This window comes from Agelaius phoeniceus, chromosome 20 (genome assembly GCF_051311805.1).
Source record: "Agelaius phoeniceus isolate bAgePho1 chromosome 20, bAgePho1.hap1, whole genome shotgun sequence".
In the NCBI taxonomy this organism is placed as follows: Eukaryota; Metazoa; Chordata; class Aves; order Passeriformes; family Icteridae; genus Agelaius; species Agelaius phoeniceus.
The window spans coordinates 3162027-3174566 of NC_135284.1; the positions used below are offsets into that span (position 1 = coordinate 3162027).

Sequence of the window (12540 nt, forward strand, 5' to 3'; positions counted from 1 at the left end):
CCGGGGCCAGCGCTCCCGGCTATTGAGGTGACGGATGAATGGGATGTGCCGGACGCTCCCCATTCTTCGGGCCGGCCGCCGCAGGGCCGTCGGGAGCTGCATGAATAGCAGCAATGTTTCACTACAGCCGGCGAGCCAGGCTCTGGGGGAGGGGGGAAGGTCCCGGACCCTCCCAAAATAGCCCTTTCCAACAAGGGACTTATTCAAGGGTGCCGGGCTGAGCTGGGATGCTCAGAGACCCGTTACGGTGGTGGGAGCGGGAGTGGCTGCACGGAGGGGGCCCAAGGGGCTGTGGGAGGTGGCAGTGGGGGCCTGGCTGGCTGGGGGGGCCTGGGTGTGGCACTGGGGACCCTTTTGTCGCAGGGCGGCTCCGGAGGGCTCCGCGCATGGAGCACTGCAGTGTGACGTGGGCGTGCAGGGACGGAGCAGGCGCAGCCGCTGCCACCTGCCCAGGCCCCGAGCAGGGATGTGGGAGGGGAACTGCAGGCCTGGGGGTGCTGGGAGCTTTTTGGACACAAAACCTTAGTTTTCCAGACTGCAGCAAGGCAAAGTGTCTATGCAAGGGAGGCCAGAAGTCCTCCAGTTTTCCCGTTTCCCATCTCCAGCAGATCTTTGATTTGGAGCATTGCAGCCTGCACATGCCTCAAATACCATCCCAGCCAAGAAAAACATGGTCAGCTCAGGAAAACAGCCAAAATTTCACTAGCTGGGCCAGGCTGAAACTCAAACCCTGCTCCTCTTCCCTTGCCCAGCCACTTTCCTGCCTGCACAGCCTCAGGGTTGAGCAGGCAGCAGCCCCAGCATGGCAGCTCCACTCCCCCCCACTGCCCCACTCTGCCTGTCACTCTCCCACCTTCAGCTTTTCCATCTCTGAGCAAACCCTTTGCTAGAAGTAATATCCAGCAAGGAGAGCACAGACTGAGCCAGGCCTCAAGTCTGGCTTTGCTCTGTGCCTCAGTTTACCCCCTGAACAACAACAGCAGCAGCAGTACCCAACTCAGCTCAGTCCCTGTACCCAGCAGGACACAGCCCTGTGCTCTCCTCTCACTTACCTCACCCGCCACAAAGAAGAGCAACGGTGCCTCCTCCTCTTTGGCTTTGTACTTGGCTATGATTTTTTCAGCTATGGGCTGAATCAGTTGTTTTGCCGCCTCCGACTCCCCGTCATCCTCTGAATCTGCAGGGCATGGGGTGGTGGAGACAAAACAAAAAGAGGCAGGGCAAAAAAAAAGAGGTTAGGATCAAAGGATGCAAACGGGCCAGGAGCTGGCAGCTCTGTCCCACGGCACCACCAGGCAGGAAGCCGGAGCCCGGACGCGCCGCACGGACTTCAAAGGCACAGAGCTCTGGAGGAATCAGGGAAATGCACTACAGGGAAACACCGAACTGAAGAGCAACTCCTGCTCCCCAAATACTCCACTGCTCACTGCCTGGTGCTGTTGGTGATGTGCAGGGACAAACAGACACAAAAAAGCTGCTTTGTGGTTTGAGCGTGTTTTGAAGACCAAACAAAGGCGCTGATCTGAGGCTGCTGCCACCCCTGCCCGCCACCCACCGTCCCTCTGCCTCAGGATGGCTGAGCTGCAGCTTTACTGCTCCAGTCTCAGCGCTCTGAAGGCAGCTTTGATTTGACAGAGGTAGGGCAGAAAGAGATGGCAGCATCAATCAAATGCCAGCCACCACTGAAGTTCAAATAGTGAGCTGGAAAGAGGAGAGTCTGTGTCCTTGGGAAGCATGGAGATTAAAAGATTCCAATCTGGGGACAACTTTTAGGCATTAAAGGAAGAAGGCAGAAGAGAGCCCCTTGTCTCCCCTCGTGGTCCCTGATGTAACCACCACAACAGGTCCAGCCCCAGCTGGGACAAGCCATGCCCATGCCAGGAAAACTCTCTGCCCTTGCTTCACAGATCCCTGTCCTCCTCTCCAAGCAAAGCAGGAGATTCCAGAGATACTGCATGCTGGATTTCCCTGCGTGCAGGGCAGTGATAAATACACTGACTAGGGGGTGTCTGCAAGGATTGCTCTTCCTACAAACATCAGCTGCTGGCAGTGCTCCAGGCAGCCCAGCACACTCTGGCTAACCCAGCCCTAACCCCTCTGGGGAAGGAGGTGCATCAGTCAGCATTTATTCAGCACCAGCACTTGCTAAGCCTGCCCTCTCCTGGGGGTGTTGCTGCCTGTGCAGTGCAGGCACTGGTCTGCTGGGGGGTCTCCCAGCAGGACAAAGCTGGCCAGGAGCCCCCATTCTCAGCGCCTGCCTTGCTGCAGCACCAGCTGCATCTCTGCCCCAGCACATCACTGGTGAGTTTCATCAAGACCATCCACCCCCAAAAGCACCGAGCAAGAGCTCCAGCTGTTCCCCTGATGAGCTGTTTGCAGCAAGGTGATAGAAAAACTTTGCTCAGAGCAAGATAAAAATAACTCTTTGCAGAGGCCTGCAGAGCCAGCCCCAATCCATCAGGCTTGGCGTGGCCAGCCGGCCCTTCCCGCGTGAGGAGAGGATTTTTGGCTCTGTGCTCACATCCCCTGCTGGGCTCTGCTGAATAAATAACCAGGGTCAAAAGGAAATCTGAAAGGGAAGAAGGAAAGGAGCGAGGGCCATGTTATCAGAGCTGCAGAGGAGTGTGTGCTGCTCACAGAGGGCACACGAGGAAGCGGGACAGGAGTCCTGCCCTGGGCCGGGCACAGCACAGCAAGGCAAGGGGGGCTGAAGAAGCACACCCCCAAACTCCACACAGCACACAGGGGACAGCTGCACCCCCCAAGAACTCAGGACCCCTCAATTCCCTGCCTGGGATGCTGTGTGCACCCCAGTGCTGCCCACCCAGGGCTCAGCCTGCAGCACAGCTCATCCCAGCCATGCCCTTTCCTGAGTTTTTGTGTCCATTGCTGGAAGCAATGAAGCAATGAAGAATGAGCCATCTGTAGCTCTAGGCCTGTTTCTAACTGCAGGGAAGCTTCATGTGTGGGTTAGCAGTGAAAGGACAGGAACTTTGGGGGAAAACTTGCCCTGTCCTGCAGCTAGGGGAACTGGGGGAATCAAGGACCAGCAGAGCACGAAAGGCTGCTCTGACTGTCACAGCCCTGTTCAGGGCTCAAGCCCTGAGCTGTGGTTCCAAGCACAGATCTCTAATCCCTTGCACACACACTTCCTCTGACTCCTCTGTAACATCACGTGTGCCTCAAGTCCCTGCTCCAGAAAGGCTTTTCCCATCTCCACCACCACCAGCTGTGACAGTGTATTTCTCACACTCCCAACAGCGCATCAGCATTCCTATCCACAGCCACCACCACACCTTTGTTATGACAGCTCCTCTGTGCTGCCAATCGCTGCTCCAGCACATCCCAGGGGGCTGTGTGGGAGCTGCAGGAAGCCCCGTGGGCACAGCAGGCTCTGGCAAAACCCTGTGAGCTGCTGTGGTACAGGAAAGGGGCTAAAGGGCTTCCACAGGCCTTTCTGTGAGCACACAGGGATGGGAAATGGAAATGGAAGTGATATCCCCTCCCAGGGACCTTGTCCTCACCAGAGACAGGTCCCCAAGCCCCGTGGCCAGCTCTAGCCAAGCTGTCAGGTCACCCAGCCCCCTTCCCCAGGCCAGGCTCTGCTGTCAGAGCAGGGATGCTCCATCCATACCTACAAAGAGAACGAGGCAGGGGCCCTCATTCAGCTGCACGGCGTTGGAGTCTGTCAGCTCCAGCACGGGCTTGGGGTGCCAGGGGAACTCGCGGCACTCGACGTCGTTCAGCACCTCCACCCGGCCCTGCCGCGTGATCACCTCTCCCTTGGCGTCCAGCACAATCAGAGTGGGGATGCCTGCAGTGGGAAAAAACAGCCAAAGCATGAATGGCCAGCCACAGGGTGTGGGGAGAAAGGTTTTTCCTATGGGCTCTGGCTCTGGCAGGGGCCCAGCGAGCCTCCTGCCCCCGTGCAGCTCACCCAGCGGGGATCTATCACCAGCCAGGGGCTCTGTACAAATCACAAACGGGATGGGGCTGCTGGGAACCTGCCTTGAGCTGTTTGATTTTCCAGCATCAGTCTCGTTACATGGTTATGACAATGGGAAGATGCCACCAGCTCACATCCCAGGTAGCAGACAAAGAATTTAATGTTACAACTCACTTTATAAGTTTTTTGACCAATCACACAAAGCAAAAGCACATTGACAGTAGTTCTATCCATCCACTATAAGCACACGTACCTTTGGTTAAAACAATGCTTGCTTATTTCGAATACAATACCTGCTTGTAAGCCTTAAAACACGATGCACAGAGCTCCATTATTAAGCTTTAAACTTCCTAATATCTCTCTAGATAAACTTTTCTGTAGCTTAGAGAGTTATTCTAGACAAGCCTTAATACACAGACCATTGTTCTATTTGTCCTTGCTTTTCTACTTTTTAAATAATTTTTCTGCTGACCTATCTCATGGCTGCTGCTTAGCTCTGATCACAGTTCTGCTGTCTCTGAGGCCTGCCTTTTGCAGCTTTCCCAAAACCCTCTGATTTTGTGGATTCCCACAGGGATCAAGCTCCCTGGATCCTGTTTCCGTCCCAGCAGAGCACTGTGAGTTAGGAGCCAGAGCAGGAAGCTGACAGACAGCTCTGGCATTGCCTGCCTCTCCCTGCCCAGCTGCTGTCTGGTGCCACGGGTGCAAATCCCACTGTAACACCCAGGGACCCTCCCTCTTGCACCACCATCCCAGTGCCTAGATGTGGCTGCCTCTGGAAGAGCCCAATTCCCAGGAACTCACTCCCAAGGCCTGCAGACAGCAGTGGCCAGGAAGCAGGGTGTGTTCCTTCCCCAAAGAACACCATGTATTATTGCCCCCACAGCCCTCCAGCACTCTGCACTAATGGCCCAGCCATTTCCACAGCACATCCCTCTGGAGACTAACAGAGCTGTACAGGAATGTTCAGGTCTACAGGATCCTGGCAGGATGTGGCTCAGGGAATATCCAGTGATGGTCTGGCCCTTGGGGAAAAGCAGCATTTTAACCTGAGCTATGGGGCTGAAAAGTTTAGACATAAAGGAGAAGCTTTGTACAGGAGGTGAACAGAGTTGCAGCAGAGACAGAGCACAGGTCACAATCAAATGTCAGTGCAGTGGGGCAGGTTGGACACCAGCTGGTGACCATCCCATCTGATAAAGCACCGGCTTTCCGGCCACAAAACAGCCACGGGTGGGTCAGCAGGAGCGGCTCACACTGGTGACTTCATCTGGAAAGCACACCATTCCTCTGTCATCAGGGAGACAAAGAAACATCCCAGCAGGAAGGAAGAGGGGACAGCAGGATTGGGCCCCAAGGGACCAATGAAGTGACCAGCGTTAGTGCCAAGTGCTGCTGTCACTGCTCATCACCTGGGCTTTGCTCTGCTCCCTCTGCAGCATCTCCTTCACCCAGCAACATCCCTGGCAGGCTCAAACTCCTGCCCTTCATCCCAAGGTTCATTTTAAAGCTCATTCCTCAGAAATTCCCTGCAGAACCCTTCCCTGAGCAGAGGGCACACAGCGTTGTGTGCCCCTGCCAGGCTGCTGGCACTGAGCACTCCCGTGTTTGTCCAACAGTGGGTTACTCACAAGCCCTCTGAATCGGAGGCGTTTCTCTAGGAAATACTCGGCCATCTGTGTGTCCCAGCCTGCCTGCAGGTCCAGGCAGCGGCCGCATTCCCGGCATTCCAGCCCAGCGCATTCCTGCCTGAGCCGGGGCTGGTGCTAAGCAGCAGTGCAGGAACCCGCCCAATGGCTGAGCTTGCAGATCCTTAGGGTACGCCAAGAAAACCATTTTGTATCACAAAAAGGCTTATTCATTACCTGCTGGTAATTCAGTGTAGCCCCAGGGCAGGGATGGGTTAAACAGACTGGAAGGAATTGGGAAATCTCACGCTGGCCCTGCCCTTAGAGGCACAAAGTGCTACTGACACCAGGAGAAGCACTCGGAGCTCAGCAGCAGGCAGGATTCGGATCTTGGTCCTTTTAGGATTGCCAACCCCACCCCAAACGCCTGCTTTCCATCCATTATACATGAGGGACAGGCTTCCAGGTCATCAGTCAGCCTGAGCAGCACTCCCAGGCAGAGCTTTCAAACAAGCTTTGCTGATCTGGGAAAATTAAGGGCTCAATTTAGACACAGATCGCTGTTATTCTGCAGCTATCAAGGATTTCATCCACTACTCAAAGCATTCCTTTAGACTTCACCTAATTTGCATATGCAGATTATTCCCCCCCCCCCCAATATCAGCCACTGAACCTCCAACTGCAAATACAAAACTGAATCAGAAAACTGAATATTTTTTAAGATACTTCACATCCTCATCTTCTCAGGTGACCTTTGTGACTACCCCCCTAAAAGACACACCGTTTCCAGGGGACACAGACCTGCAGGACTAGGGAAACCATCTTTAATGTTATTCACACCTGCTAACCCAAATAATTCCCCCTCCCCACTTGTCCCAGCCACTATTTGTTATTTTAGTGCCTTTTGGGGGATTTGGTAATTGCCTTAAGTCATAACACCAGAATTTACTTATCAAGAAGAATCAGCGATCAGACACTGCAATGAATATTGTATAAGCTTGGATGAGAATTAGCATAGACAGCCTTGGTTGGATTTTATGCACTAGAAAATGGATTTGGCTCCCACGGGGGCAGCATTTTATGAAAACACAGGGGCCAAATGGTTTGTTACCGAACCTGGCAAGGCATTTACATATTTATATATAAAACCCCAGACCCGATATTGAAATCTCATCTGCATGAAGTCTGTTGGGTGAGCAATCACAATCTAAGTGAAACAAACCCCACACCAACCACAGCACAGGTGGTGCATTTTATTGCTGGTTTTTCACTTTTTCAGAAGAAAGCTTCAGAAATCTCCTGTAGCAGTGATTTCCAGGCTGTGAGGGTGACCTGAGGGTGTCTGGGCTAAAGCATGGGGAAGGAGAAAAACAGTTTTTGGAAGGCATTGCAAGTCCCAAAGAGACACCACAGAGTGCAGGGGGAATATTGGGGAACTCGTGAGATACACAACAACAAGGGGTGATTCCTATCACAGGACCAAATTTATCACTGCTCCCCATCTCACTGGAAGGAGAGCTAAGGCCAGGGGATTTCACCCAAGGCAGGACTGGGAGCTGCCTGCACAAAGGGGAATTATTTCTAAGCAGCCACAACACAAGCCATGACTCTTTCTCAGAACAGCACTGCACCCAGAAGCAATTTACTAGAGAGTGCACATGAGTTATGAATAGAGGCATTCAAAGTAAACTCAAATAAAGGCCTATAACTCAACTTGCATTTTATACTGAGTTTTTAAAAGTTGTAGGGGCCAACACAGGACTAAAACAACAAGAGATTTGACTCTCTTGCTGCTTTCCACCACTCAGGAACTTAAAGCAGACAGGGAAGATAAACTCTTGTGTTGTTTCAGTACCCAGCCTCCAAAAAAACAGAGGGAAACCTCCTCATGTTTTGCTCACAACCCAAGCACCAGGATGGTAACCTGGACACTCTCACTGATCATAGGTGCAGCTCCTTTCAGAGAGGCAACATCAGAACCATGAGTGTGGGAAATGCAGATGTGGTTACACAGAGCTAATTTTTCATTTAGGTGGAATAACCACGTGTGGTGACGAGCAGAGCCCACCACACCCAGCTCTGTTTGCAGGAAGGTTTGGTCCCAGCTGGTGTGAAAAGCTTGGCTGCAAACAGGCAGGCAGCCCCAAATCTGCATGGAGCTGAGATTCAGGGATGACATGGGAACTCCCTGGGCAGAGGAGGGGACTGGGGTGCAGGGGAATATTTACATAGTACAGCCAATATTTGCATTTTCAGGTCGGCACACAACAAAGAGAGATACCTTTAAGAAGGCTGGAGTTGGAGGGAAAGCTGTTGTAACTGTTTCCCTGGCTACAGCATACCTGGTGCTCAAGTATCCATGTCTGGACACCTTATTTACAGAAAGTCCCAGTGAAACTGGCAGCAGTCCTGCAGCGCTGGGCTGAAAGCAGCACTGGAGAGGGTTGTGAGTGGGCTGGCAAAAGACAGATGAATTTGGAAAGCTCTTGCCTCATGGGAAGGTCATTAAGCAGTGAACTGATGGCTATTTAAAGCAGGCTGATGGTTATTCTTGGGCTAAGGTCAGGGGACAGGGCTGAGTGGCAGCACCTGAGCTCACACGAGAAGGGGAGTTTGGAGAGGACTCCAAGCAGGGATTATTTCTCCTGTCACTCTTCCCAAGCCCTCAGCCTCCTTTGGAAAAACTCCTCCTTCCCTGCAGATCACATGAACATTCTGCCAGCCTGCACCCACCCGGACAACACAAAGCTGAGTCAGGGGAGGTTTAGGTTGGATATCAGAAAAAAAATGTTTTCATCCAGAGGGCGGTTGAGAACTGAAGGAGGCTCCCCAGGGAAGTGCTCACAGCACCAAACCTGTCTGAGTTCAAGAAGCATTGGGACAAAGCTCTCAGGCACAGGGTTGGGTTGTTGGGTGTCCTACACAGGGCCAGGAGCTGGATCTATGATCCTGATGGGTCCCTTCCAACTCAGCATATTCTGATTCTATGACATCACACAGAAACAGATGAGGAACAGCCACACTGCAGCAAGACCCTTTAACCACAGGGAGAAACTATTTGTACAAACATGAGATCTCCTCACCAGCCAGTCACCTGGCACACCTCTGTGCTGCCCTTTGTCCCCTGCAGGAACAAGGTGCCAGCCCCCAGGAAGGCTGCTGTGAGCTTTTATCATCTTTGAGACTCTTTGAAGCCACCCAGACACACAGAGTCTCTCCCTGCCCCTGTGAGCAGCCGGGGCTGCTGGAATTCTGGCACTGGCATGTACAGTAAAAGCAAAGCCATGGTTTACATCAAACACTCTCTCCTTTGTAATTCATGTCACTAACATAAACCAGATGCCATCTTCCTCAGCCCCTGCACAGAATGATGGCCTGCCCTTGCATTACATAAACCAGCAAGAAAATGAAATTTAAACCTTCAAGAAATAGCAAAAAATAAATAAATCAGTAATTAGACAAAAAACATCCAAGCCAAAAAAACAGCTTCCAAGTTTCCAGGAAGAATTAGGTTGTTTATGGAAGTCCTGTTTCAACTAACAGCCTGCCTGGCAGGTGGTAGGAATGTGAGTTTGTGGAGAGCAGAAACATGAAGCTGCTCTGCCTGGGGCACTGTGCTTTGCTTTGCTGTTTTCTTGGTTTAGTTAAACAAGAGGAGACATTACAAATGCTCAAGAAAAAGGAGGGGGGAGAAGGAGATCTGTGCCTCAGCGTGGCCTTTCCTACCTTGGATGCCGTAGAGTCGGTTCAGGCGTGACCGTCTGGCCTCGTCCGCGTAGGGCACGGCCACCCAGGGCATCTCGCTGAAGTACTGCTTGAAGGAGTCCTCTGACCTGTGCCAGGGGAACAGGGCATGCCATGCTCAGCCCTCCACTTGCCAGGCTCCTTCCTCATTAAAAACCTGCCTTGCAAAGCCTCTTATCCCTCCCACCAAAACCCATCAGTTGGGAGAGAGTCAGACCAAATTTAAAGCTCCCAGCTCCTCATGAAGAAGTCCACGGTGTATTTTACCCCAGTAAAATATTAAGAACTCCACAGTGTATTTTTCCCCAGTAAAATATTTCAAATTCTCCAGGGCATCTGAATGGCAACCCATGGTGACAGCAGCAGCTCAAGCATCCTTCAGACCCCAGAGCCACAAAGTGAAGCACAGACCTGCTCTTGCTGACCCCATTGTGCAACTCCCCACTGGGCAGAGGGAAAGGACTCAGGCAGATTTCTGATGCCAGAGCCAACCTGCTCTGCCTGCACAGGGTGTCAGGGCTGCCTCACCTGTCTGCACTAACGAAGAGGATCTCAAACTTCTGGCCTGCCTCCTTGATTTTCCTGTAGGACTCCACCAGCACCCTCGTGAGGCTCCGGCACGGCGGGCACTGCAAGACACAAGCATGAAAGGGGACACTGTCTCCTCCTCTGGACCAGCCCCACACCCAGCAGGGCCAGGTGACCCAGTGACCATGAACTGCTGTGACCTCATCTTTGAACGTGCCTGGGGTTTATGGTCTGTCAGTTACCAACAAAACCTCTTCCATTTTTAAAATCTGACCACTCTTCCCCTTACAGGGCCAGCTGAGGATGACAGGCCACTGCAATGCTGATGATCAAAGCATCCTAAATTCTTCTTAAATTCTTAAATTCTTCAGCACCAGCCAGCCTGGGGTCTTTACTCTCCCTGAGCCCAGTCCAAGTGCTCTGCCCAGCACCTCCTACTCACCCAGTGTGCAGAGAAATAGACCCCGACGTGAGAACCCTCCAAGGCACTGCTGTCCAGTGTCTGCCCATTGTTCCTTAGCAGAGGCCCAGCAACAACTTCACTGAAGGGTTTTGGCCCCCAGGGGAACTCCAGACCTGGGGAGGGGTTGGGATAGGGGTGGAAAGAAGACACAAGATGGTAACGTGTGCATGCAGCTTTTACAGACTCAGAAGGTTCCACTAGAACAAACATCCCATCTTGAGGATACAGGGGATCCTGTCTGAGGAGCCCTGCTGGGGTTTATTCCCATCCAAGGGGGATGCAGAACACCTCAGCTGTCAGGCACCACCACAGCCCTGCCCTGAGGCAGCCAAGCTCTGCACTGCATCCAGGGTCACCTCTTTCTCTCACCCAAGTCACAGCACCTTCAGCTTGACAAAGCCTGCTCTGGTTTTGTGCCTGATGAGGCATCTTGCCCTTATCAACAGTGTTTATTTTAGCAAGAGAGGGCAAGGTGGTACGTGCTCAGGAATGCAGTCAGACTGTGTCCCTTATGCTGACAATAACCATATATTTTTACACATATCCATACATGTCTTTATTTACAAACCTTAGCTATATATATGTAAAAGATGGTGTGTTTATATCCATATATCTCTATATATATATCTCTCACTAACCCTCTGCACCCCAAAAAAGCTGTGTGTGTACACAAAAACATGCTCTGAATCATCTGCTGCCAGCTCCCAGAGCAATCAATCCATGTGCTCAGCCAGAGAGGAGGAAACATCACAGATGGCTCAGGCCACAACATGTTCCTGCTGCACAGCTCCTGCCACTGAATTAAAGACTCTGTCAGGATTTACTGCACCAAGAAACAATCAGCCAGTAATAAAAGAAATGGATGGACAACTACAGCACATGACTGATGGGTCTGCAGGGTCTGTGAGTAAGGGCACACTTGGGTGGGGTTTTTTTCACAATTTGGCTCATTTGGGTTTTTTTTCCAAATTGGAGGAAGATGGATTTAACACCAACTCCCAGCACAGCAAACCTCAGCAAGGGAGAATAGTAACATTTTTCTGTTTAATTTCTAAATAATGGGAAATGCATTAACCTGAGTGTAATGTCAGTGATAAAAGTCCCACTCAGGATTCTGGAAGGATTCTGCTCCCAAGGTATGGAAGGTCTGGGCCCTCATTCTGTCTGTCCATGTGCCTCCATTAGGGAAAAATCCAAACTTCATGTTTCAGTTAGCCTAACCTTTTCCTCATTAGCACTCCAGACAAAAATCCTAGAGGGAAATTCTTTGTTCTTTTCAGTAAGCAAAACCAAAACACAAGATCTGGCAGGAATTATGCAGAAAATTTTATGCCGAAAATAGCACAGTGCTTTGAATAGTTAATTATGACAATAGTTCTTTGTTCCTTCCCCCCCAGGCCATTCAGAATGAACTGAGATGAAAGGGCAGCTGTGTGTCCATGTTTCTGTGGCACAGGGGACTGCAGGTCTTACCTTCAGGGTCATCTCTGATGACCAGGAGGCCGTTCCTGCAAACCACCTTCCCAGAGGAGGCATCGATAAATATTAGGGAAGGAATGTTGGAGACTCTGTACTTGTTCCACAGCTTCAGCTGCAAAAGAGATTGGAAAGGGAGATAAGGAAGGTAAACTTGGCTGCATGAAGAGGAAGATTTTGGAGCATTAGCATCTTTCAGAGCAGAGGTCAGAGGTGAGCAAAGAAACAGAGCTGGTGCTTCAGGGATGAGTGTGTAGGAATGTGAGGAAGAGATGCTGGGGCAGGGCCCAGAGAGACCCTCACCATCACCACCATCCCCTCAGGACCTCAGGGGAGACCCCTGTGTGTCTCCCACCTTCTGTGAGCTTCTCCTCCTTCTGCTTTTACCTCTTTGCAAGTAAAATGGGGATAATACTTGCCATGCTTTGAGCTCTTTGTTTAGAAGACATGGTAAGCACAAATACTTTTAATGCCACGGCTCTGAAGCAATTTGTAATGCTTCCCTGGCTGTTTCCTCCCCTCCCATTTCCATGTTCATTAAACAAACCAGCAACCCCTGCCAAGACACAGCCAGGCTGAGCACAAGGCCAACACATAAAAAAATTATTTTTCTGTAACTGGGGCTTCCCGGGTTTGTTCCCAGGAGCTGATTAAGGGCTTTGACATCAGCCTGGGGGCCCAGCTCATCCATCCTGCGCTGCCAGCTTTGCAGGCTGATGGCCACATTTTGGGCATCCCAGTCTGGATGGGCCTGT

At 51.6% G+C, this 12540-nt stretch overlaps 1 protein-coding gene across 1 annotated transcript in view; it reads right to left on the reverse strand.

The window, feature by feature from the left end:
* The window catches only part of NXN (nucleoredoxin), a 47290-nt gene that overhangs the window by 2189 nt on the left and 32561 nt on the right, over positions 1-12540 (reverse strand). The window contains exons 2-7 of the mRNA XM_054646843.2: positions 11783-11900; positions 10289-10422; positions 9847-9947; positions 9301-9407; positions 3635-3814; positions 1053-1177 (exon numbers count right to left, since the gene is read on the reverse strand). Of these exons, the coding sequence (XP_054502818.1) occupies positions 1053-1177; positions 3635-3814; positions 9301-9407; positions 9847-9947; positions 10289-10422; positions 11783-11900 (765 nt within the window). The remainder of the gene's footprint in view (positions 1-1052; positions 1178-3634; positions 3815-9300; positions 9408-9846; positions 9948-10288; positions 10423-11782; positions 11901-12540) is intronic.